The sequence below is a fragment of the Scatophagus argus genome, chromosome 3 (assembly GCF_020382885.2).
Source record: "Scatophagus argus isolate fScaArg1 chromosome 3, fScaArg1.pri, whole genome shotgun sequence".
Taxonomy (NCBI): Eukaryota; Metazoa; Chordata; class Actinopteri; family Scatophagidae; genus Scatophagus; species Scatophagus argus.
Genome location: NC_058495.1, coordinates 15,753,594 through 15,777,943, shown reverse-complemented (window position 1 = coordinate 15,777,943; position 24,350 = coordinate 15,753,594). Strand labels below are relative to the sequence as shown.

Genomic DNA, 24,350 nt, shown 5'->3' with positions numbered 1-24,350 from the left:
ACAGGAGAAGGAGCTCTGGACAGTGGCAGTCCTGAGGTTTACCTTTGAGTAGCCAAGCTTTCCAGTGCTTGACTGTGATGTTGACACTGGAGATCGTGGATGAAGAAGAAGAAGAAGAAGAATAAACTTTATTGACAGTATATATATTTTTACATACACATACTGAATTTGACTTCTGCATTTAACCCATCCTTAGTTGAACGCACCTGCAACAAATTACATGCAGTGAAACACACACAGGAGCAGTGGGCAGCGTCAAGCGCCCGGGGAGCATATCGGGGGGTTAAATGCCTTGCTCAAGGGCACATCAGCTGGCTAATGAAGGGGAGGGGTAGCATTTTTTTTCGCATTAATCACTCCACCACACCCAAATTGTTCCTGCCCGTCCGGTGGGGGAATCGAACCTGTGACCCTCCGATCACACGCCGCTTCTCCAACCTCTAGGCCACGGCTGCCCCATGAAGCCCCCATAGACATATAATATAGCGACATGTTTGTCATACTGGAAAGGGCAAGACTGGCCTGTAAGCACAAGGGGAGCCGCTGTTTTTATGAATAAAAAACACAAAATGTTTACATTTCTCAACCAGTTTCTTAACTGGAGTTTTGTCTCCAGTTACTGATAAATCTCGATACTTAGGCCATCACATGAGGAATGTGTACTAATGTTTTAGAATGACTGTATTAATTGCGTGGTGGAAAATAATTAATCGTCAAAAGGAATTGTCAAAACTTCCATTTGCCAAGTATTTGATTTGGCTTATTTTCCTTGGTTCACAGTTGTAGAGACGTCCCTATTTCATATAAGTTAATGTACATAAAATGTGCAGAAGGTTTAATGGAACTCTTAGGATGTGAGTATAGCCTCCACCCAATTCAGTTCATTTTTTTAACTTACTGAAATCAGTTGAAAATGTAAACTTTAAAGTGCCTTTTATCCAGACACAAAACCCCAGCTCCCTTATTTACTTGTATTTGTTTACAGACCAGTCTTGCCCTTTTGCAATATGGTGGTGATGTGGACGTACAAGCCAGCAGCCAATGAGGGATCTGTTTCTGTATCTATGGAAGCCTCTGCCAGAGTCTTGTGTTTGGAGGGACCTCGCCGACAGAATTTTTAAAGCACACGTTTGCAACTCTCACGTGGCCTTCACTGCACCCAGCAATTTAAACATCAACTGCTGTATCAGTTTCAGTTTCCCTTTTTCTGCAGCTAGCACTATAAAGCTCTGGTTACGTATGTCTGTCATTCCCAGCTTTGTAATTTCAGGACTTCACATGCATGTCAAATTACATGATCAAGAGATGCCGAACCGTTAATGCAAATAAATGCAGTCAAAACAGTTTCTAAATGGAGTTTGAAGTGAGACAGTTTCGTCAGCAGATGTATTTTTGCATTGTTTTACATGGCATATACTCATTATTACTTGGTAATGATGATATTTCTGTTTTACTGCTGCCCTACCAACTGCTGTATGGAGACAAAGAAAGTGATTAATTTACGCGGCACTCCTTTACATGTGCCCCACTTGCAAAATATGAAAATTACAACTGTTCACACTTTGAATTCAAGAGGTGTTAAATCACAAACCGTGTCACGTCGTAAGGTCATCATCAGCAGTATGGATGTCACAGCCACAGCTGCAGGTGTCTGTTTGTCAGCGATAATTTAAGTAGCATCTGATACCCCTCGTGCAGTCCAGAACATAACTTTTTTATGACAGTCAGAAAAGCCCCCTCTATTTTTTTTTTTCTGAAGAGGGAAGAAACTGAAGTTTATGCAACTAAGCAGACTGGCCTGGAATTAATGTGCTTAATTACAGGGGTTAGAGTATGACGCTGTGTCGTGTACAGCACGAATTTAAAATAACAGACTAGATTGGACACGTTCCTTCTGCCAGTCTTTTTTTTCACTTAGTCATGCAAGAACACACACAATGCCGACAAGTACCGTGTGCACACACACATACTGTATATATAAATGCACAGATAAACGATGTTGTTTGCTGTAAAATGCAGGCAATGTTTTTCTCAATTTTACTATTTTTTGTATTGATAATTGTAATTCAACAGTAAAGCACATAACCCAAAATGTCAGACTTTTACTTCTTTCGCTTAAGTGAAGTTGTTAAGAAGAAATGTTGCTGTTGCTGAGAGACTCTCTGTAGCCCCATTTTGAGATTAAACGGTTTATGCAACTGAAGCATGACCACCGTCTGCAATAAACCATCATTTTCTTTGAGTCCAACAATCTGACTTGTTCTGTCTTGTTTCACTGGGTTTTCACTTTTGGTTTAGATACACCGTGTTCCCATAAAAATATTCTGACTCTATGACGTGCAATTTGACTTGACATCAGTTACTTTACAGACATATTTTGACAGACGTGTCCCATTTGAGAAGTAATAAATGACTTGGACACAGGTAAGAACTTCTGATCCAGACAAGACGAGTGACATTTACCAGGATGAATTCAGTCTTACTTAATCGACACTGGATAATCCTTTCATACTCAAAAACAAGTCCAACTCGATTTCATATCTAAATATAAGATTATTGCGCTTCCTTTTTTAAAAAAATTGCATTTTGATTTTCATTTGCAGTGTATGCATATGATAATATATTGGTTTAATCTTTCATTTCCACCAGCTCCTCTCTGCTGTTTCCACCATCATCCCCAACCACTGACCCAAAAATCAGCTTTTTCCCTAATCGAGGACGCAGCTTTTGTCTCCAGTTGGACAAGCTGTCCTCAATTAACTGGTCTTTGTTGTCCCCGGACGTCAGAAACACACATTAACACACACACACACACGTCATCTACACTGAACTACCGGTAAACCTTTGCTGCTGCCACTTCTGGATTAGCCCTCCTGCTTCCCCGCCCATGCTGACGTAAAGCCTGCCTCAGTGCACACTGTCTTGCTTTGGTATTAAGGAGATCTGAGTAACTTAGATTTAGAGTTTCAATAAGTGGGCTGCATGCAGAGTGATACAGCTTGCATACAATATTTAAATATATAAAATAAGTGCACAAAGTCAGTTGAAATACAAGCATTTTTAAATGCTGGTAAACATTCTTTATGACAGACGAGCATGACGGTACACGTCAGACTGCGTTATTATACAGCAGATGTTTTTATAGGCAGATTTGTCTTTTTTCCACATTGTTGAGAGCAGCGTAAGCAGGATATTATTAAGTTCAGTGATTTATATGATGATGTAATCTTTCAGGTATGCTGCTGTTTGTCCATTAGGAGAGTTTTAAGACTGAAAATGAAATGAAATGAAATGGGAAATGAAAATGGGGTTTTGTATCCTCATGAAAAATACAGTCATGCGCCTTAACATACAGTAAGATCCCTACAAATATATAAAGGTCAGTCAGTAAATTATAAACGTAAACTCCTAGTTGTTCAACAGATTGTAATCATTTCCTTTATCTGCCCATTCACCAGGTAGTCGGTCTGATGATAAATCAATGATGTATGAGCCTCATGAGTTTACATTATTGTCAAGACATACATGCAAAGGACAACTACACAATCTGACATTAAGACAGGATAATAAGTGAACACACATGCAAGTGAAACAAACACTTAACCTCAGCACTTTTTCACAACATTTCTCCATTCACATAGTGTTTATGTCATTTGATTATCAATAATATTTCATCTGACTTCCTCAGGTTTCTGTGTTCTGTAACTGTTTTTAAGAAGACTAATCAATGAGGGAATCTCCTTAACAACAGGATGACACACAGACATAAACTGTAAGCAAAGTCCCATGATGAAAAAAGTATTACTCTTGTCCAGTACACTTTAATGTATTAAATACTAGTGGATGCGTTTATTTGTACTAAAACCGGCCGAGACTTTCTGGACTCATTTATAACTGAAGATTAAATCTTTATAAAACCACATTCAGTCAAATTCAATCAAGTGTTTCTCACATTTTCTCTGTTCTTTTTCTTTTTGACTGTTCAAGAAACAGTCAAAAAAAAAAAAACTGAAATAAATTTTAGTTGAATGAACACACTGACAAAACAAGAAAACAGACAGGTAGCATAGGAAAGTGTTGCTGAACGAGATGAGCTGCTGTGAGCTTTGTGAGGGCTAAGTAAAGCATCACAATTTTGTTTTTGCCCAAAGAGAGTTCGCTCTCCTTTTCATGGGTGCCCAGCTGCATTAGGAAGTACACATGAAACTCAACAAGACACTACTGCAAAACCGATGAACCACAAAAAAAAGCTATCACGACATAAAAAGAGTGGATATATTCCTTATCCATACAGTGTAAATATACCACATGCCCAGCTGTTTCATTTACAAAAACGAGAAAACGAATTGACTACCCTGACGGTGGCACACAATAGCAGCGATCAGACTGAGTGGTGAAATTTGCACTTTTGTTTCGGTATGTCAGTGTGTTCTCTGCCTACTGTACTTTGAAATAATTGAAAATTATATAGGGATTAAGTGTAAAAGACATACACAATAACACTTACAATAACAAAAAATAACAAAAACACACAATTATACACACAGTGATGGGCCGTCTATTTTAAATACTCATCCTGCATCATTTTCACGGTAATATCGGTGGTCTGCTGTGACCCTCAGCGGGATGGAGAACGCAACTGAACCGCTGATCTACTTGAGGTGAAAGAAGCCAGATGGTTTTGCTGGTGCAGCCATCAGCATGTTAGCTTGGTTCTTGTGAGTTATGTGGATCTATAATAAATAAAAAACAAAAAGCAAAAAAAAAAACAACACAATTTTGGTCAACAAATTTGCTAAAAATTTCTTTGATTTAGTCAATTTGATCAGCTCAGTTTAAATGATAAGATACCCAGGAAACTTTTAGAAATGTTAAATGCACCCAAACTGTCTAGTAAAACAAGTATTCTGTCTATACCTGTTCCCTTTATCCTAAAACAAACAAAATGCATGCTTTAATTCTGAAGGCAAATTACTTGCTGTGTTATTTCAGCACTCTATGTCCTCGTTCCGGTACCCACCCTCGGCCCCGGGCACTGAACCCTACCTGACTTTAAATTACGTCAGATGCATTAGCAGTGAGTACAAGAGGGAACAAAAGCTCCCAACGCTCACTTGCCAATTTATTAGGTACTCCCAGCTAAAGCTAATGCAGTCTAATCATGAAGGTTTTTGTTAGAAGTGCTGAATCAATCGTATGATCATTTTGGAGGCTACAGTTTGATGTGCTGTTGAACTGTACTGCATCGCGCTAAAACTGCGGTTTCTAATATTTTGTCCACCCTTTATAAAGTCAGTGTTAAAGTTTCTGTGCTTGCTGCTGTGTGCATGCAAACCTGCTTTGTTTTTGTGCATTTTTTCAGAGAGTTGCTGGATGTTCTTATCTTTGCTGTGGAAGCACCGTGTGTCTCTGCCACGTTAATCAAAATAAATGAATGAATGAATTTAAATTCATAATATGTAGAATTTCAGCAATAAAATATCAATAATATAACAATAAAATAATAAAAAAACAAAAACAAAACAACAAAAAAAACAACTAGACCTTTGTTATATAGTTTGCTGAGCTGTGTACCTGCCTGTTGCTATAACTCGGAAAATGCGACTAAACTTAACGTGAATAAAACTCTTCCATGAGCATTTGTGGAGCACGTCAGATAGATTTTCAACAGCAATGGTGGTTGTATAACAAGGAAGACAACAACTCCCATGATCCCATGTTTTTGCTTTGTTTTTATCAAGAGACCCCTGGTGGCAAAAGCTACATACTCTGAATTTAACAAAGTTGTACACATTACTGTAACCTCTTGGATTTAGTGAATCTAATGTGTAATGTCTGCATCTTCACTCATGGCAGTGTTAATTTGTTAATAACACTTACAGTACATGGAGGCTGCATCCAGGGCTCCCCATCGATTTGCATGGGTAGGGCTTTGACTGTCCTGCACACAGGAAGAAAGTGACACTGTATGTGAGCAATATGTCAAATGTGTGTTAGTTTACACCAGACTAACCCTAACATACCTGGAACACCTGACAATACGATACAACTTTGTTTATGTCATCCACCTGTTGGTAAAAGTACACAACCTGATGGTAATCTGGGAGGTCTGTGCCAGTCTGTGCCCGGCACTCTTCAGTCCAGTGTAGATCTGTCCCATCTCTATGACTCCTTCCAGCCCGACCACCTCCAAACGCTTATCGCTCATATCTGTGGAGTGACAAGACACACAGATCAAGATCAACAGATTGATGGTGTCCACGTGCAAGAAAGCAAGGAGGGCTTTTTGACAGTATTTAGATGCTAAGAATGAGGTGAGGTACGGCAATGAAAACAAAACGTGCAAGCGGCCAAGTTTCACCTTGTGAGACTGTTTTCAGAACTTCAGGGTCAGTAATGACCTCGCCGTGCTCCACCTCTGGACCACCATCAGGCTTCTTGGACTCGCCCCACAGGTTGGAGCCTCCGTGCATGCTGGGTATGTTGAGGACAGCTATGCCCTCCAGAGACAGGTTGCTCAGGTCCAGGTGTCTCCCACAGCACTGGTGGAGTGAAACAGCATGTTCCATAAACACAACTGAACAAAAGCAAGACATTTTTTGCAATAGTTATCGTTTTGATTTTACAAACTCAAACCTCAATCATGAGACAGTCCTTCAGCTTTTTGCAAGAGGCAGAAATGGTCTCTGAAGTGGCAAACTCAAAATACCAAAGTTTGTTTTTCATTCTGCAAAACAACAGAAAATGAGAACAACATTAATGATTAAAAAAAACCTCTGTTACACTAGAGAACGCTTTTTATACACGCAGTTAGTGTGGCTCCTCACCTGCTGTTGAACCTCTGGGGGTGTTTCTCCCTCATGGAGTGGAAACGATGAGCAATCGAGGCATCCTGCTCGCATGTAATCATATTAGGTCACATATCAGGCAATGTAGTCATGTTGTCTTGCAATCAAAAGTTAATCAATAACCATGTGTGATGTCATTATTCCTCCGTGCTGAGGCAGTGACTCACCACTCCGATAGAAAAATAGTTGTTAATGATCTCGTAGGGCACAGGATCTCCTGCCTCTTGGTTGTCTTCTGGAATCACCTGAATGCTCCAGCGGTCCATGTGAACCAACTCGCTTGCTTCGATCTCCTTCAGGATCTCTCTCAGGTCTGACCCCTCATAGCCTTTTTCAGGGTTACAAAAGATGCAGAAAAAAAATTATAAATAAAGGCTCCAGTATCAGGGTTAATGCCTAAGTGATGGTTGCTTGGTTTAGGTTAATATGCTGACGGTTTTACCTCCTCCCCAGCGTAGACAGCGAGCCAAGTCATTCCCAGTACCCAAAGGCAGAACAGCCACTGGAGGGCACACCTGGAGGTCTTCTCTGTCTGAAATCACAGGTATGTTATTTAGTCTTCAAGATGACTATCTTCATCACTTCTCTGAAACCCAAAAGGACCTACAGTACCTATAGCATCCAGGAGCCATCCGACAGTGCCATCTCCTCCACACACCAAGATCCTGTACTCACGCAGATTGCGGAAGAAGTGAAGTCTGAAGAACCAAAAACAGCATAAAGTAAAGTGTACACTCCAGCTGCAGTAACCATACATAGTGGTGAAAGTGTGCTGTACCCTGGTGCAGGACCTCCGTTGGACAGGTTGTACACTTGACGTGGGTTCAGCAGGTACTGAAACTTCCTGAGCACTCTGTGGAGAGCACAGAGATACAACACATGACCAGAGAGAAAGAAAGTGCAAGGGACCATATTCAAGCTCTACAAATGACACGAAAAATGAACTGATTACTTTCATGCTAGGCGTAAAAGAAAATTAGCCAAACATATTACACTGTTTACCTTTCACCCTGCTTTCCTCCACTTTTTGGGTTTACAAACACCAACAGTGGGTGGGTGTCTGGAACAGGAACGATCTGAAGAAAAATACGACAGATTAAGATCTGATGGATTACGTAACAGGTCTGAGAAACTTGTGTGTGATATGCAAAGGACACATGCAGTGAGTCGGGCTAATGTAAAGAGTAGTCCTGCTTGTGGTGGAGTACTCAGTCACATTTTAAAGAAAAGTCGATCATGCTGCAGAAATCAGTTTCTCTGTAAGCCTGGGGTTTAATTATCAACAGAAGCACTTGAAAGCAACATGATTTTAATCTCCCAACGGCTGCATTTATCCACGACTTCATCCAAGACTCAGAACCAAACAGACTACAAACATGCTGATACAGTTCTTTTAAACATGAAAATCTTTCTAAATAAATAAATAAAACCCAACATGACGAATAATTAAAATTGGAGATTCTCCCAAAAGCAACGATATGCAGATGGTAGTTTGAGCAGACAACTTGAAAGAGACCTCTCAGAGAAAACACATGGGTGTACAGTTGGAAAAGAAATAAAAGTGTGTAGGAAGATCTGACAACAGGAGACCTGCAGGACATGGCCATCAGGAGTGACATTTAACAAGCTGGTGTCTTCCTCCTGCTGGCAGAACAGACAGACAATTAATCCTAAAAATCCCAAATTTGATAAAGCAAAATTGATGGTGTTAGTATTTTCTTGATACCTTTAGCTTACCTTTGAGACGGCGTATATGGCCCATGGAGGCAGTATATGGTCTCTCAGTGGCCCACAGTCACAAGATGCTAAGCCAGCGAGAACACACTCATCATGACGCTTAGAAAAAGACGACAAAGATTCAGCAAACATCCTGCGAAGCATTCATTGATGTCCATAGAAACGAACAGAGTCCTCACCATCTCCTGACACCACACACAACACCTCCCTGCTAAAGTTTTGATCTTCTTGTGGCAGACCTGACACTTGGTGGAGTTACTGTCAGCTCTGATCCAGTCGTGAGCTGCGACCTGGGACACAAAGAAAAACAGGAAAAAGTGCAGTTCACTAACATTCCTTGTTTTATTAAGATTTTAACTGTTTTTTGAACTTTTTTTTTTATTATTAATTGTTGGAAGTGATGGCCCTGCGATTGACTGGCGACCAGTCCAGGGTGTACCCCGCCTCTCGCCCGTAGTCAGCTGGAATTGGCTCCAGCTCCCCCGCGACCCTGACGGATAAGCGGTATAGAAAATGGATGGATGGATGTTGGAAGTGATTTCATAATCAGGACTTGCCTTGTCTATTTCTATTTACCCAGTCGTTTTCGCATGCATAATACGCAGACAACCAGTCAGCTATGAAAGTCATAGATAGCTTCAGATTTATGACTTTTATGGCTAACCGCTGACCACAGCACGCTTTCTTCTCCTTTCAGCTGTCTCTTCAGGGGTTGCTACAGCGAATCATCTGCTTCCATCTCACCATATCCTCTGTGTCCTCATCCCTCACACCAACTACCTTCATGTCCTCCTTCACTACATCCATAAACACCCTCTTTGGTCAAATGAATGAGGCATGCTTTAAGCATTGCAAGCACAACATGGACACGTTTGAGAGAAGGCTCCCAGCTAAACGTACAGCAGAGGATGAGTCTTCACCGAGTCAGAGCACGACTTCCAAGGCAAAGACAAGAAAAGACGGTGAGGCACATTTCGCCCTCGGCTTCACCAGTACAACAGTGGCTAACGAGAGCATCTGAAAATACAAGCTCCTGACAGTTTGAGACACCACTTTGAGAAAACATATCCAGAGCATAAAGACGAGCCAGTTTACTTCTTCAGAAAAAAAAATCAGAAATATTCTAATCTACAAAGGGAAGCTGTGCAGAATAAAATTGGAAACCACTGCATTAAAGTGAGTTGTGCCTGTGATGCTACACCGGAAAAAGACAGTGAACAAATCATTGTCTATGCTTGTGCAAAATCAGGACATTTAACAGATGTACAGAGCAGACTGTGCTGGCTGTAATCCGCACTTAAAAAAACACTGATGGGTTGCACTTATTACTGACTAATGCACCGTAATGTTCCCTGCTGTTAATGTGTTTACCGTTGCTACCATTTGGATTTTGGTGAGTTAAAAGAGAACTGACTGACGAATGTCAGCCTTCAGTTCATTCTTGACTTGCCCCACTGTCTGAGGAAATTACTGTTTATATGTTACTTAAATTTACTTCAGTGGGAACAAATGGGCTTGAGGTTGGCTGTTACAGACCAAGCAGAAAAGCTGGAAAGTACTGAGAGGCAAACTAATGTGTCTCACTAATTTTGGTATAATGGGATTTGTGGACAATAAAAAATGCTTGTGTAAATGTTAGCTTGAAAAACAGAAATAAAACCAAACCAATGTAAGGAAATGGAAATTAAGTAGACTTGTCATGCTCCTTACACCAATCTCCTTTTTGGATTTGACGAATGTACGAGCACAGGATTCGGGATTCTTGTTGGCACACTGACTGTGGACAGTGTACTTGCAACCTGTTGAAGAAAAACAAAAACTCAGTGGAGAATGAGTTACATCTGTTCGATGGCCAAATATATGCATTCTTATTCACAGGAAACTGCAATGTCAAATAACAGACAGTGCAAGTGAATTTGGAAATGTGTGTCTGCCACTTTATTAGCACTTTCTATGAGGTGCAGGGTCGCCCCCTGATGGCGACTGTGGGCTCTTACAGGTGCAGCAGAGTCCTTGCTTCCCGAGGCCGAGCAGCATGCTCTGACACACACTACAGTAGGTCGGCTTGTTAAAGTGCTTCATCCTCCACATGTGCTGCCCATCTCGCTCTATCATCTGTGGATGAGTGGAAGACAAAAAGATTTTAAATGGGACAAAGGAAGGAGAAAATCTTTTATGCGACCACCGTCATTTTGTGCTTGTGATGTCATTTGGAGCCAGAGCCTGTGCGTTAGTGATCAGGTGGCCATGGGATCGAGTTCAGTTCAGTTGTCAGTGATGACATTTGAGTCCCTTTTTCATAGCCAAAATAAAACTGATCAAAACCAACATTTACAGAAAAATTAACAACTGAACAAAAATAAATGTGACAAAGATAAAAATTTGTTTGATGTTACATTTTTTAGTTTGGCCCGCGCCCCATCTGCTTAACGCGGAGGTGGGCGGGATTTATGACAGGTATGACAGACAGCCACCTTTGGCCAAATAAGATGTCTTGGCTTCACTTTTAGGGAGCTGTCACCAATGAATCTTTAAAATGAAGTCATATGTTTGTCACCTTCAGTCCCAGCAGAACAAGTAACGGCACATTGTTCATGCCTCCCTTCACCCATTCCTCCAGAGTGACAGTCCCGCTGTCGTCCACGTCGATCGCTGTCATCATATCTTTGAGCACCTATCCAGTTACAAAAACATACACTCATTATTAAGCTAAATATTAAAACTGATACTTAAAATATTAAGCTACCACATCCTTCATGTAAACCTTTTTTGAAACAGCAAACTGTTTTGTGATACAACAAGAAATAAAAAATCATGCCGCTCACGCTTAAAAATTAAAAACACATTAAAAGCAGAGTCATACTGGTCTGAGTTCAGTGACGTCCCAGCCCAAGTAATCAGCAGCTCGCATCATCTGGGTGATTATACGATCCACCTCCTGATGGAGAGACAACAGGTTTTCATTTAACAGTTGATTTGGGCGTAAATCCATCTTGATCAAAGTGCAAAGTACTGTAACCTATGACAAAGTCAATCTAAGTAGGTATACAACACATCAAAATTAAAAATGACACAGAGCAGTTAGAGAAACTTGGCAGTGTGTGTGTAACTTACAGAGCTGTCCAGCAGTCCATTGCCGTCTTTATCGTAAAGCTTGAAAGTAACTAGAGACAAAAGAAAGCCAGACAATCATCCAACTATTTTTTTCTTTTCACTTTCTCAAACCTCCTTTACATCTCCATCAGCTTTACATCTTACATACTTAATCATTTATCGCTGATGAATGTCACATTAAATACAGTTGCACAATAACAAACATGTCACAAAATTTTACAAAACGTAGACGAAACCAACATTCGAGCTTCTCCCGCGGTTGTACTTCCTCCAGCACCGAGAAATAACAGGACACATCACGAAGAAAGACGCCATCTGGAAACAAACACAGACACAACCTCTATTTATTCTTAAGTCATAAAGAGCATCATATTCCTTTATTTCTGCATTACAAAAGCAAGTATTTTATCTTCGGTTGCTTCTTGGAACAGGTGGACTAATCTCCAAAGCTTCGCCTACAGCCTCATTCTTATGACGCAGCAGTACATGATGAAAACACAGAGAAACAAACAGGTGGGCGTTGGACAAAGTATCCAACTGGAAAAAAAAACAAACTCTTTTTGATTATTCTCAGGAAGTTCTGCAACGCTTTCCCAAACACACTCAGACGACTTCAGAGTTCAGTGTTTTTCCTCTGAGGACCTGCTCCACGCTGTTACGTAAAGGAGAAGGGATGCGATTTTCAAAATAATTTACCTCCTTTGGGCACAGGGCTCTTAGTCAACCCATCCTGCTCTACGTGTTGAAAATAGCGAAAAAGGCGTTGGCAGAAATCTGCGGGGAAGTCATCCACTTCTAGGTAAGTCTTGAGGAAAAGACAGAAGCCCACCGCATCCACACACTGAGGAGAGAAAAAGACTGTGATTGTCCGAAAACCCAAGGTTAAAACAACAATGCTTTAATTTTACAGAGACTGTGATTTCTCGATGATTTAACGATGATTTCAAAGAAAGTTTCCTGTAATTTGGAACTAGTTACGGGGGGGGGGAGGGTAAAACAACGTTAAATTAGTTCACTTCAAATAGATAAATTCCACGACTGGTTTAATCAAGCATGCAGAATAAGAGCAGAATAAGGTTTCCACTATAAAAACAATTATAGAAATTTGGGCTGAATATTTTCTATATGATTAATATCAAATTAAATATTTCTTACTGAGAAACTTCCTACAAAATGTATTTGAAAAAAGTGAGAATTGAGTTGAAAAGAGCTGGCACACGTGTCATTGTCCATAAAAGATCTTAAACACCTCTTACCTCTCCAAAGCTGTGCTGGGACAGACGACCCCCGGGGTGAAATTCCTTTATCACATCTTTCACACTCAAACTGCTGTCTGCAAAGGAGATATTGGAGTCGTCAAAAAGCGAATTAACAGATCAAAACGTACACATCAAAGGCATGAAATGTAATGATGATTAACTGATGATGATGATGATGATGATGATACTGTCTGTTCTCAACATGACTGATGAGAAAAGCTCTTCGCCATTTGTCCCACACATTAATTACTTGGCTCCTGAGTGCTAAAACAGGAAACAAATGTGAGATCATCACTAATTGTGGACACAGACGTCCTGGGTGTATCGTACATTAAATCCGGGCTGTCAGAGGTAGCACACAGCGATGCTCCTGTCAGGTCCAGAGAGGAGTCTGTGTAATTATCCATTATCCAACAGTGCAAATACACACACACACACACACACACCCCACCATCACCATCCACGACACTAAAAGCTTCCACACCCATTTCATTTCATTCAAAGCCTCTGAGTCTTCAGCAGAATATTTTTAGCCCCATAAGTTTCCTGTCAACATGTCCATCAAATTCTGCATCAGCTCAAACCCAGGTGCAAAAGCATGCACTTACATTTGTTTTGTGTGTGTGTGTGTGTTGTTTGTGTTTTTGCATTGATGCTGAATGATCCTCCAGAGAAACACTAAGGAGTGTTTTATTGTTATTATTTAGTGTTCTTGCTGTGTGAATGTGAGGAACTTCCTGAGTCATTTATTTTACGATGTTGATATCCTTAAATTAATCAGGATGCACTCTAATCTTTCAAAATAAAATTCATACATTTCACTACCCTTTGTGCTCCTCTGCTTGATACATAAACTGCAATGAGGCCAAAAGAGGATTTTGGCTGAGTCAAGTGAGTGATCCTTTCTTGTTCTTCTCGTCCTTGACCGTATTTAATTGTCTTTGTTTTTTCTCTACTTTCATAAATCAGTGATTTGCGTTCACTTTCCCATAATTTCCAGATCATCAGTAATGTAACAAGAATTCAGATCTTTCTACTTTAGAGAGTAGTACTATAGGAGTATATAAGAGTACTATACAACTGTATATACTACTACTACAAGCAAAACAGTTATGCATTAAAAACCATAGTAAAATATTCCTAAATGTACATTTTGCAAGATTTTCAGAAATAAACGATGTATAGACTCACATACAGTATCACTTATGACCCACTAGACGTGTGTGGTGTTGTATGTATCTGCAGAGAACCTGCACTCTGCCTGCATTTATTTTATAGTAGTATTTTGTTCGGGATGTTTCTGGAGAAATGTGATTAAATTGTTGTGTCTTATTCCGGCTGGCCAACATTTTGAGCTGACGACCAGGAAATGAGACTCAACTATAGTCTATTTTCCTGGCTTACTGCACCATTGAATGGTGTGTTTATAAACATCAACAGATAAAACCTGTATAGCGTGCCTTTAAAGTATCAAAAGCAATCTTTTTTGCAGACTAGATGATTGATACATTACCATAAATTACTTAACTGTTACCGATGCGCTGATGTGGAAGGAGGATTCTGCTGTTGCACTTGTTCCAGCTGGAACCAATTTTAATTATTTTATGCCTAAGTACACTATATACAGTTGGTTGCATGAATCATTAATGTGTCTCAGTCTATCAGCTGATTGTATGTTTTGTATTTAAAGTTTTGATCAGCAAAATAACTAGCAGCTGTCACAAGTATACAGTAATAAAAAATTAAAACACTTAAGTGAAGTAAGAACACTTTAAAATTGTGCTTAAACACAGTACGTAAGTGAATGTACTTTGTGGTTTCATTCCACCACTGCAAATCATTGTTATTCACATTCAGTCAGAATGGGATGTAAATGCATCCATGCTTGAATTTCCAGAAAAGCAAAAGCCTCGTTGTTTATCCCGAGGTCATCCTGAGCTACAGAAAACCACCTCTCAAGCTGGTCTCTATGTTTCACATGCGGTACTGACACAGCAGTATTACTAGTAATCGTTGAAATCATGTTAAATGACTTACACTCCATGTAATGCTGCAGCTGGATAAAATCCACAGGAGTCAGAGACCCTTCAGTGTCGTCAGACGAGGCCATGCCGATCAGCTGGATGACAGAGAAAACAACGGCGGTCACAGAGATGCCAGCCCCCGGGTTGATGTGCTAACTGCCAGTCAGGTTTCAGAAACAAGGAGGTAGCCTTTCGTATAATAGGCCTTAGGTCAACCACTGGTTTGGCAGTGACTCACACGAACTGGTTTGCCTCCATTCTTTGGCTTGCACACACCAGCCTGTCAAACACTCCTCTGATCAACCACAGTGCCTGCCCTCAGATATTCAGACAGCGTGGGGGCTGATTAATCCCAGAAATCACCAGGGAATACTGAGGTTATTGTACCATTTAGATATTTTAGATGTTTTACTTTTAAATATTGGTCAGAATAACAAGATCTGACAGGAGGAGGAGTAGCACACATGTAATAACATAAGGGGAGAGATTCAGTCTCCAGTGATGCATAATTAAAGTCACCATCAGAGAATGAATATACAACTTTCTCACCAGCCTGTAGACATACTGATCATGCTGACAGATGTGTGCAGTGAACTGCTTTATCTGCACAAGTCTCCTATCCCCAAAAACACATCCCACTTCATCGGCTTAATCAGCAACGCACAGCGAAGCAAATCAGGAATAGTCAATTAAAACCAACCTTTCAAAAAGGGACATCCATCACACGGGATTATAATTTCAAGTGAGAGTGACTGACGGAGTGACAGGCGCGACTTTTCAAGTCATTGTGCTCCCTGTGCTGCACAGGTGTCCCGTCATCCTGACAGGAAGACGGATGAACCCTCTGAGAGCTTACCTTTCGCCCTCCGCAGGCTTCAGCAGAGCTATAGGTAAAAAGAAAAGAAAAAAGAAAAGTTGTCTCCTAAACACGGAGCTCCTCAACACGGAACTTTGATATGCTGGTTGGCGGCAGCTGGTGCTTCTGGGTAAATGTCTGCCGCGGTATTAGCGGATATAAGGGATTAAGAATGGGCGGAGGAGGAGCTTTTAGCGACATAATTACAGATAGTGGCAGTGCCTCGTGCGCACTGCCACGCACACACACACACACACAGACGCAGCAGACACGCGCACTTGTTTGATTTTATTGTCCCCAACCAACACATACCCTAAAAATACTGTGGCTTTAAGCCCTAAAACTGAGTGCGGTGGAGGCTCTCTGGCTGCAGACCGGAGTGACTGATCAGATGTGAATGAATGAAATATTAGGATGTCATATGAACTGCTGTTGTGGCTCTGAAGATTCACATGCATGATGTTGAAGGTTTGGGTCTTTGCACCGAAAGCTTTCAGACTGGGCCTTTACATTTAAATTATTTTTTAATTTTAATTATTAAATTATCTGACACACTGCCTGAACAGGCCGATAAAGGCTTAAATTTAAATGGTGACCTCGTTTTTTTTTTCATAAGAGAGGCTGGGGTCCATAAACATAGGCAAAAACAAATAAGATACTCCGAAGCAGTGAGTAGTCTAATGCACTGAAGATGAAATAAGACAAACTGGAAGTTGAGGACTGGTTGGCAGGTCAAAGGGTTTTCTGTTGTAATGATGTAGGTTACCTGTCTGCTATTAAGCAGTAACAGATTCAATGAGTAGAGATGGGACAGTATGGCTGATGTGCTGAATGCTGCAAATACCATGTGTTCAACTAACAGAGTGATACAATATAGCAATGAGGGCGGGAAAATTAAAATAAACACAACAGAACACACAGGTGAATTTGAAATAAACATGGGCTATGACTACGTGGGGAGGAAAAGAAGAAAAGGTCATCATACAAGGATGCAGGGCCACTAAACAGATAAACAGATCACTCATCCCATATGCAATGAACAGATCGTTAGCTTCTTGTCCCATGATAATATATCTGCAGTGGTTCTTGGTATTTATAATTTGTAGTTGGAATCAGTTGTGAAATAATAATTGATACTGCATATACTGAATTAGGTGCATGTATGTTAGCAAACTTTTATATTTCTGTTATTTCCTGAATGAGGAATTCTCATTTTTACATTAGAAATCAGTGTGAGTAACGTCTAAAAACAACACTGGAAGCATGTCAATTTTTCGTCTGAGCATTTCTGGTTGTCACCATTGTGCGCTTTGCATGTTGGCTTCCAAACTAGTTGTGATGCTACAAATCATCCTTAAATGTACACATCTTTAGCTCAGATTAAGGTGAGCAGCCAAAGGCAGTGGAAACCTGTGGACTTACATTTAATTGTTTTGTTAAACCACTGCTTCCAAAATCTTGACCGATTCTGAATTAACCTGGATCTGGATCCTTGAATTAACCGAAGTAACCGATATTGTCCTGTTTTTAAGTATCCGGTACATTTGAGGTCAGTTTATCTGTTGCTGCTGTCTTTTCGTGTGGCGGTAGGAGGCGGTAGCGGGCCTCAGTTACAGTTGACAGCCGCAGTGAAATGTAGTAGAAGAAGAATCAATCTACGCAGATGTTTACGTTCTTGTACTTCCGTAGCTGCTCAAAGGAGGGATAACGTTACTGATCTAGCGTTAAATCCAAAATTGGAGAAGAAACACTCGGTCATGGTTCTCCTTTTTAACATAAGTGTTAGAAATGCCTGACAGATAAATATTATTAAGGTCTTGTACTGTCCACTGTCGGCACAGTAACGCGAGTTTTTCCTCTTCATCCATCGCAGCCAAAGCTAAAGCTAGCGGTGTGTTAGCAGCGGGTCAGCGGTGGACGTTATTTAATGAATCATCACCTGATCCGCACTTTGTCCAGTGTTAATTTAGATATCATACAAGGCAGTCATGGCCACTAGGCGTCTGACCGATGCCTTCTTGTTAATGCGGAACAATGCAATCCAAAACCGGCAGATATTGGCTGAGCAAGTGAGTACATACGACCCCCGTCTGAGTACACGTAGCAATGCTGCGGTGAGTGGTCTGCATCGTTTTGACATTTTACGTGTGTGTTTGCATATAGCCAGCCACTGAGTTGTGTTAGCTAGATACAACTGTGTAGTACTAGTTGTAGATCATTACTAAAGAAGATTTTGTACGGCTCCGGTTATATTTCTGAGCCCCATAATTTCACCTTAAGACTCAAATGACTCCGTGAGGTGATGGGGAGGATGATGATGAAGAGTGCGCAGGCTTATTTGTTTTTTAGCTGCCTGATATCTAATTGTCTACAGTAAATGCTAAATAGTGGTCTGCGCTTCCTCACTGTAAGATAAAAAATGAGTTTGTAAAATAAAATGGTGTTTTTGAAATGCCCAGATAGTACTTAGTACAGTACATAATAAATTGATACTCTGGTTTATGTTGATCACACGTGGCCAATCCGCATGATAAGGTCAAATAGAAATCCAGCAGGTGTGATTAACTCTCCAGAGCTGAGAACATTTTGTGAAGAGTGCTCGATAATGCAGCTGAACTGCTCATGGACTGCCTGATCTGCCTCTCATTCATTACTGCCAGTCGCCTGCCTTTTCACTGGAGCTCTACCAGTAAATTATGCAGTTATCATGGATCATTAGACCTCGCAGGCCTGAGGAATCCTGTTTTTTAACTTTACTTCTGTGTACATCATCATCCTAAATACTGATTGGAAAATATCATCACCTACAATGTCCGTTAACATTGCCATTTTTTAAAAAAATTATAACTAGTGTTTTTTGCCCAATAGCTTTCAACTCAGTAGTGGATAGTTATTTCACATGTTGTGTGTCACATAGCTGAAATGAATGATATTTAAATAGAAAATTATGTTTATATTCTGATATCTCACATTGTCTTGCACTGTGTCTGTTCAGTGTATGTTTGGTCCTGTTGTCCTTTGTATCAGGCTTCATACATATATGTTGTAAAACAGTGTTGTTTTACGTGTCTGAGTGTCACAGAGAACATGCCGGTAGATTAATTGGTTGTAAAATTCTGTGTGAAGAGTGAAAAATGAAAAAAAAAAAAAATTTTATTCAGCAATGTCACTTTGTCCTTCAGCGATATGTTGCTTAATTTTCATTTTACTGTAGTGCAGTTGTGACACATTACATATCCACAGGCTGAAGTGTATTTGCACCGACCAGAAGGCAATGATTCATATAGAACTGCTTTGTTTTACGTTAGAATATGTGCATTCAGCCTACTGAAGCTGCTGTACACTCAGGTTTAAAAAACTGACTTTGCCAGAAGAATATTACCGTTTTGCACATTTTAACTTAACTTCACTTCTTGATGCTCAACCAGTTTAACCTCTCTTAAACCTCTTTCAAACTTTTAATGATTTGTTTAAAGTGTAGTTAATATTTGGATAAGTATGATATATTTTTCATTCACACTCTAGGTTTTTGCATACGTACACACGTAAACTAAGGATAAAGGTGGATTAAATGAAATGGCGGATTTAAACAACATGTTCGTTTCTGTGCTGTACGATATTTATCATTCTGATTTCAGAATGATAAATGGGTGGATTATGGTATGAACTGCTGACTTTCTGGGGCTCACTTTCTACTACATCTGTCTTTCTCTCCTTTTCCTTGTTCTCTATTGGATGGGACCACTCTGCCAATCACATTAGGAGCTTGATGAGGTACTGTTGCTTCTCTCCATGGTAGAATTACTTTAGATGCATAAAATGCTACAACACCATCTACATCAAAAACATGCTGAATTACTATATTATATGTTTTTATATAATTTTTTTTTTTTTTTTATAAGTTGGCTGATGATCGAATGGCCCTGGTGTCAGGAATCAGTCTGGATCCTGAAGCAGCCATTGGAGTCACCAAGAAACTGCCCCCCAAATGGATAGAAGGGGTAGATGAGGTAAAACACTTTGAATCGGAGCAGAAATATGGAGACCTGTCTGTAAAAAGCTGACTTATACAAATAAATGATTCCAATTTAACCAAATGCATGCGTTTGGAACCCTGTGATCTTGCATAACTTGTGTACAAATACGAGTCACGTGGCTTCCGTCACACATTGCCTTTCAGATCCAGTATGAAATCACCCGCATTCGGCAGAAGATGAAGGAACTGGCTTTACTTCATGACAAGCATATGAATCGTCCCACACTTGATGACAGCAGTGAGGAAGAGCATGCTATAGAAATCACTACGCAAGAGATCACACAGGTACAGTAATTCACTGGTTGAGTAATAGAGATAAAAGAAAGTAAACACCTCAAAAACAATTTCTTTTGGAAACACAATTTTTAGCAAATATTGAATCGTTTTTAATTGACAGATGTTGCTACTTGAGCACACAGTCATGAGATCACGATGTAGAATTGATAATTCATGTTGGCGAGTTTCAAATGAAAAACGGGGTCCATTTCTGCTCGCTCACTCGTTTTGTATTCATTGCAGATGTTTCATCGATGCCAGCGAGCTGTGACGGGTTTGCAGTCTCGCTGTGGCCACTGCACCGAGCAGGAAGAGAGGCTATTGAGAAATGTGGTCTCGTCCCTGGCACAGAGCCTGCAGGAGCTGTCCACCAGTTTCAGGCACACGCAATCCAACTACCTAAAACGTAAAAACTGCAGTAAAGCTGCAACTGGTCTTTCTAAATTCTCAGTCTTCACTGTTGCTTCTCACTTGTTTATACCGTTATCAAGGCTATATATCAAACATATGTCTTTGACCCTCAAGCTATTTTGTTTCTGCCATCTAAGCTGTGTTTATATTCCAGGTATGAAGAACCGTGAAGAGAGGTCAAAACACTTTTTTGATTCTGGACCCCTAATGGAAGAGGATGAAGATTTAGCTGTATATGACAAGGTGAGTGACTTTTTAAGATTCATTGAGTCATTCATATAAACCCTGTTGAGAGTTCAACCACCATTTGTTTTGCTCAGGCATCCTGCATACAAAGCAGAAATACTAAAGGAAATGGGAACAATAAACACCCATTAAAATTCAAGATGAACTCTCACTGTTAATCCCATTAAAGGACAGGAGTTGGATAAATTAAGTATTTGTCTGGTGAAACAGTAAAAGATTTTTAGTTCTACTGTCACAAACCAGTGAAATTGGAAATAAATGACAAATCAGATTATTTGTGAGACCAGAAATGACAGCGACATTGGCACTAAATCAAAAATTATTATTATTATTTAGTTGTCATTGTAGAAATCAGTCCTAAACGTCTAAACGTACATCTTTTTATCTCTGTCATGCTGAAATGTTATTGCTGATATGTGCAGGACATACAGGAGAATCAACATACTGTTTCTCTCTCACCTTAGTACTAAATGCCATGCAATTAAATAAAAAAAAAAAACAAAGAGAAAAACATAGTAGTATAAAGATAAATAACACTCTAGGGGAATATAAAAATCAAACATATGTACAATAATGGAAGTAGTGCAAATACAGTCACAATGAGTGTGCTGAGTCTTTAATGTTTTGATACAAAATGAAAACTGACCTGAAATTTGATCCAGGAAGTGTCTGCTGAGGCTGTGGCTGCTCAAGTTCTTACATTTGTAGTAATAACTGTGCTCCTGTAAAATCACCGCCTTTTATTCATTCCTTCATTCAGGGCTTCACGGACGAACAGCTGATGCTGGTGGAGCAGAACACAGTTATGGTTGAAGAACGAGAGCGGGAGATCCGACAAATAGTGCAGTCAATCTCAGATCTGAATGAGATTTTTCGGGACTTGGCTGGAATGGTGGTGGAGCAGGTATTTGAAGCCGTCCTGATAAGCTCACACTCGATTAAATAATTGACTTTCACTTATGGCATGAGTCCAGTCACTGAGGAACCAAAGACAGTCGTTCTTGTCCTCCATGTGCAGAAGGTTCGAGTGGTCACTGAGTTAACATAATGACTTCCAACAGTGTCAGGATGTGAAGCATTCATCTCAGATTTTCAAAGCTTGAATGTAAATTATTTATGTTGAAATAGATTGAATGGTTTAAAGTTGTTTGATAGTGTGCTGCACCAAATTATTATTGTTATTATAAGAATATAACTAAAATGATTTTCCTCTTCTAACAAGTTTTCTTGTTCTTTGTCCTCAAGGGCACCGTGCTTGACAGAATTGACTTCAATGTTGAGCAGGCTTGTGTGAAAACAGAAGATGGACTGAAACAGTTACAAAAGGTAAACACCAAATGCCCCAATCTGAAAACATCTTTTGATTTTTCTTTTTTTTTTTCGGCTAGGTTTCAGATTTCCAATAATTAAAGGCATAATATGCAGGATTTGCTGGTGTCACTTTATAAACGTCGTTCTAAGTTGGTCCGACACAGAGAGAGCAGCGGGGGTTCAGTGATCTAGAGAGCGTAATGGAGAACAAAGCTGTTAATCCGAGAAATAACACTTAAGTTTCCGATTGTTTCACAGCTTTTACATGCTGAAGCACAAATAACTGTGGCCACACCTCTGCACAAACGTTTGGATTTTGCGTGAATACCACCGAAGTGGAGGTCTCACCCTCTCTGCTGTTTTGTGTCTCTGCTCATTAAGCTCATTTTGTTTCCTGATGTTAAGACACTGAATGTTTTACCTTTGTTGATTAAATTAAAAGTAAGTGAAATACTTACTTTATATTTGACCTTTTTTTTCACTTTCTTTGCAGGCAGAACAGTATCAGAAGAAAAACAGAAAGATGCTGGTCATTTTGATCCTCTTTGTCATAGTCGTTGTTCTAATTATCATTCTTTTTGGAACAAAGTTATAATTTTGCATTCATCTGGCTTTTGTTTTCTGTGTGGGTGTTTGTTGTGCATCTATGTGGACTTGGACTCTGTCTCGGTTCTACTTAAAACAAAGATGACTGCCTTTCATACCCACCGGGAAACGAAGAAAAAAGAAGAATTCCACCTTTATTTACAGGTGCACTTTGGGCTGTGTGATTGATTTTAATGAAACAAACATTCAGTTATGTGTTTGGACTGTGGCTGTTTTATCAAGTGGTTCGTACCGAAATTACTGTAACAGATGTTTGCAAACCCACCTACGGTGACACGTCTTAACAAAAAAAAAACATATTTTGGTGTACAAAAACGGACTACCAATGTTTAAATGCCGAAGCAGAGCATCTTCTGTTGTGCGACTGCATCGTTCCTGTCAAGAATCATTGTAAACAATTTGTTTCTGTGAGCAAGATGTGACAAGAACAACCGTTTGTGAAACAGAAATATGCAGTAGATCTCCACCAGAATACTGCATTTATGTCCCAGCTCAGTATTTTACCTTGAAAACCTAAAAAAAAAAAAGTGTTGTTATTAGGACGGTATCAGATATGATTAGAATAGTCACTCAGTACCAGTTATATATATTCTTTTGGTTTAAGGACCACATGTTTTTTTTGTTTGTTTGTTTGTTTTTTTTAATTACTTTACCCCCAAGGTGAATAGTTATAAGCTTGTCTTACTCCACGGTTTGCTTGAGGAATGTGGAGACAACCATGAGCTTCTTCCAGGTAATTTTAAAATCATGCCTGTGTCACACCTGCTGCACTTTCCAGGAAGTGCTAATTTTAAAACACTTGTTTTTGTTTTTCATGGTCCTTGCATAAAGTGCTACCTTTTCTAAACTCTTGCAGTTTGCACATATTGAGGCCTGAGGGGGGGGAGGGTGGTCGTGTCATGGATGTAATACTACTGTCGTCTATATGATGAAAAGAATTATTTATTTTTATTAACCTCAAATAATCAGGAGGTTTTGAGTTTTTCTGTCGCAGAATTAATGTATATTCTAAACTCACCAATTACTGTCCTTTCCACTGAGAAAACTGTGATGTAGTCCAACACACGCACACACATGAAGACAGCATTTAGATTTTTTTTATTTTAATTTTTTTTTTTTTTAATATTCAGATTGGACACAATACATTTTAATTGGCTCCGTTGGAAATTCTTTACATCTGCTTGTGTTCTATAAAGACTGATAAACTGAAATTATGAAGAGCTTTATTTGACGTAAATGTACTCGTCTCTACACTTTATGCACCTGTTAAAGTCATTTTGTCATCGATGTGAAGTTGTGTGTGAAAACTGGTTATGTCCTAGTGGTACTCTGCTTAAGGCTTGTTTTCCGAACAACAGGTGAGGAGACAGCAACTTGTTTTGTTTTTTTTAATAAACCTGGAACATGATGGCCTTTTGTGTGTTTTGAGTGTGGCAGTTGATGCATAAATACAGCAATGCATACATACATTGATTTAACCGACTATAAATGACATCAACTACATTAATAACTTGTTAATCATGTCAGTCACTTTTCAAGCAAAAGTGCTCAATATTTCATGGTTTCTCCTGCTTTTCTCTGTTCTTATATAATTCAGCATTAAATATTTGGTTTTCAATAGTTGGT

General features: G+C 39.7%; 2 protein-coding genes across 6 annotated transcripts; one reads left to right on the top strand and one right to left on the bottom strand.

Annotated features, from left to right (window-relative positions):
* Nucleotides 1–1,779: 1,779 nt before the first annotated feature.
* dgkab (diacylglycerol kinase, alpha b) lies at nt 1,780–16,018 on the bottom strand. 2 transcript variants are annotated; one of them, XM_046384108.1, is made up of 24 exons: nt 15,839–16,018; nt 14,996–15,077; nt 12,956–13,032; nt 12,396–12,540; nt 11,940–12,014; nt 11,700–11,749; nt 11,449–11,523; nt 11,143–11,259; nt 10,583–10,700; nt 10,296–10,384; nt 8,765–8,875; nt 8,586–8,684; nt 8,439–8,489; nt 7,851–7,924; nt 7,627–7,701; nt 7,461–7,546; nt 7,291–7,380; nt 7,016–7,176; nt 6,828–6,892; nt 6,637–6,727; nt 6,362–6,542; nt 6,090–6,210; nt 5,881–5,941; nt 1,780–4,733 (listed from the first exon to the last, which is right to left on the bottom strand). In XM_046384108.1, exons 2-24 carry the CDS (start codon nt 15,066–15,068, stop codon nt 4,653–4,655), a joined length of 2,166 nt encoding a protein of 721 aa, XP_046240064.1. In that variant the 5' UTR covers nt 15,069–15,077; nt 15,839–16,018; the 3' UTR covers nt 1,780–4,652. The 2 variants fall into 2 exon arrangements, with proteins under 2 accessions (XP_046240064.1, XP_046240063.1); XM_046384107.1 differs by having other exon boundaries at nt 1,781–4,733; nt 8,439–8,492; nt 15,839–16,017.
* A 1,470-nt stretch (nt 16,019–17,488) lies between these two features.
* Nucleotides 17,489–24,132, top strand: stx16 (syntaxin 16). Of its 4 annotated transcripts, none has more exons than XM_046384137.1 (9): nt 17,489–17,907; nt 19,601–19,612; nt 19,741–19,848; nt 20,019–20,159; nt 20,394–20,556; nt 20,716–20,804; nt 21,568–21,711; nt 22,053–22,133; nt 22,612–24,132. In XM_046384137.1, exons 1-9 carry the CDS (start codon nt 17,827–17,829, stop codon nt 22,711–22,713), a joined length of 921 nt encoding a protein of 306 aa, XP_046240093.1. In that variant the 5' UTR covers nt 17,489–17,826; the 3' UTR covers nt 22,714–24,132. The 4 variants fall into 4 exon arrangements, with proteins under 4 accessions (XP_046240093.1, XP_046240091.1, XP_046240094.1 ...); XM_046384135.1 differs by having other exon boundaries at nt 17,489–17,952; XM_046384138.1 differs by lacking the exon at nt 19,601–19,612.
* The last annotated feature ends 218 nt before the right edge of the window (nt 24,133–24,350 follow it).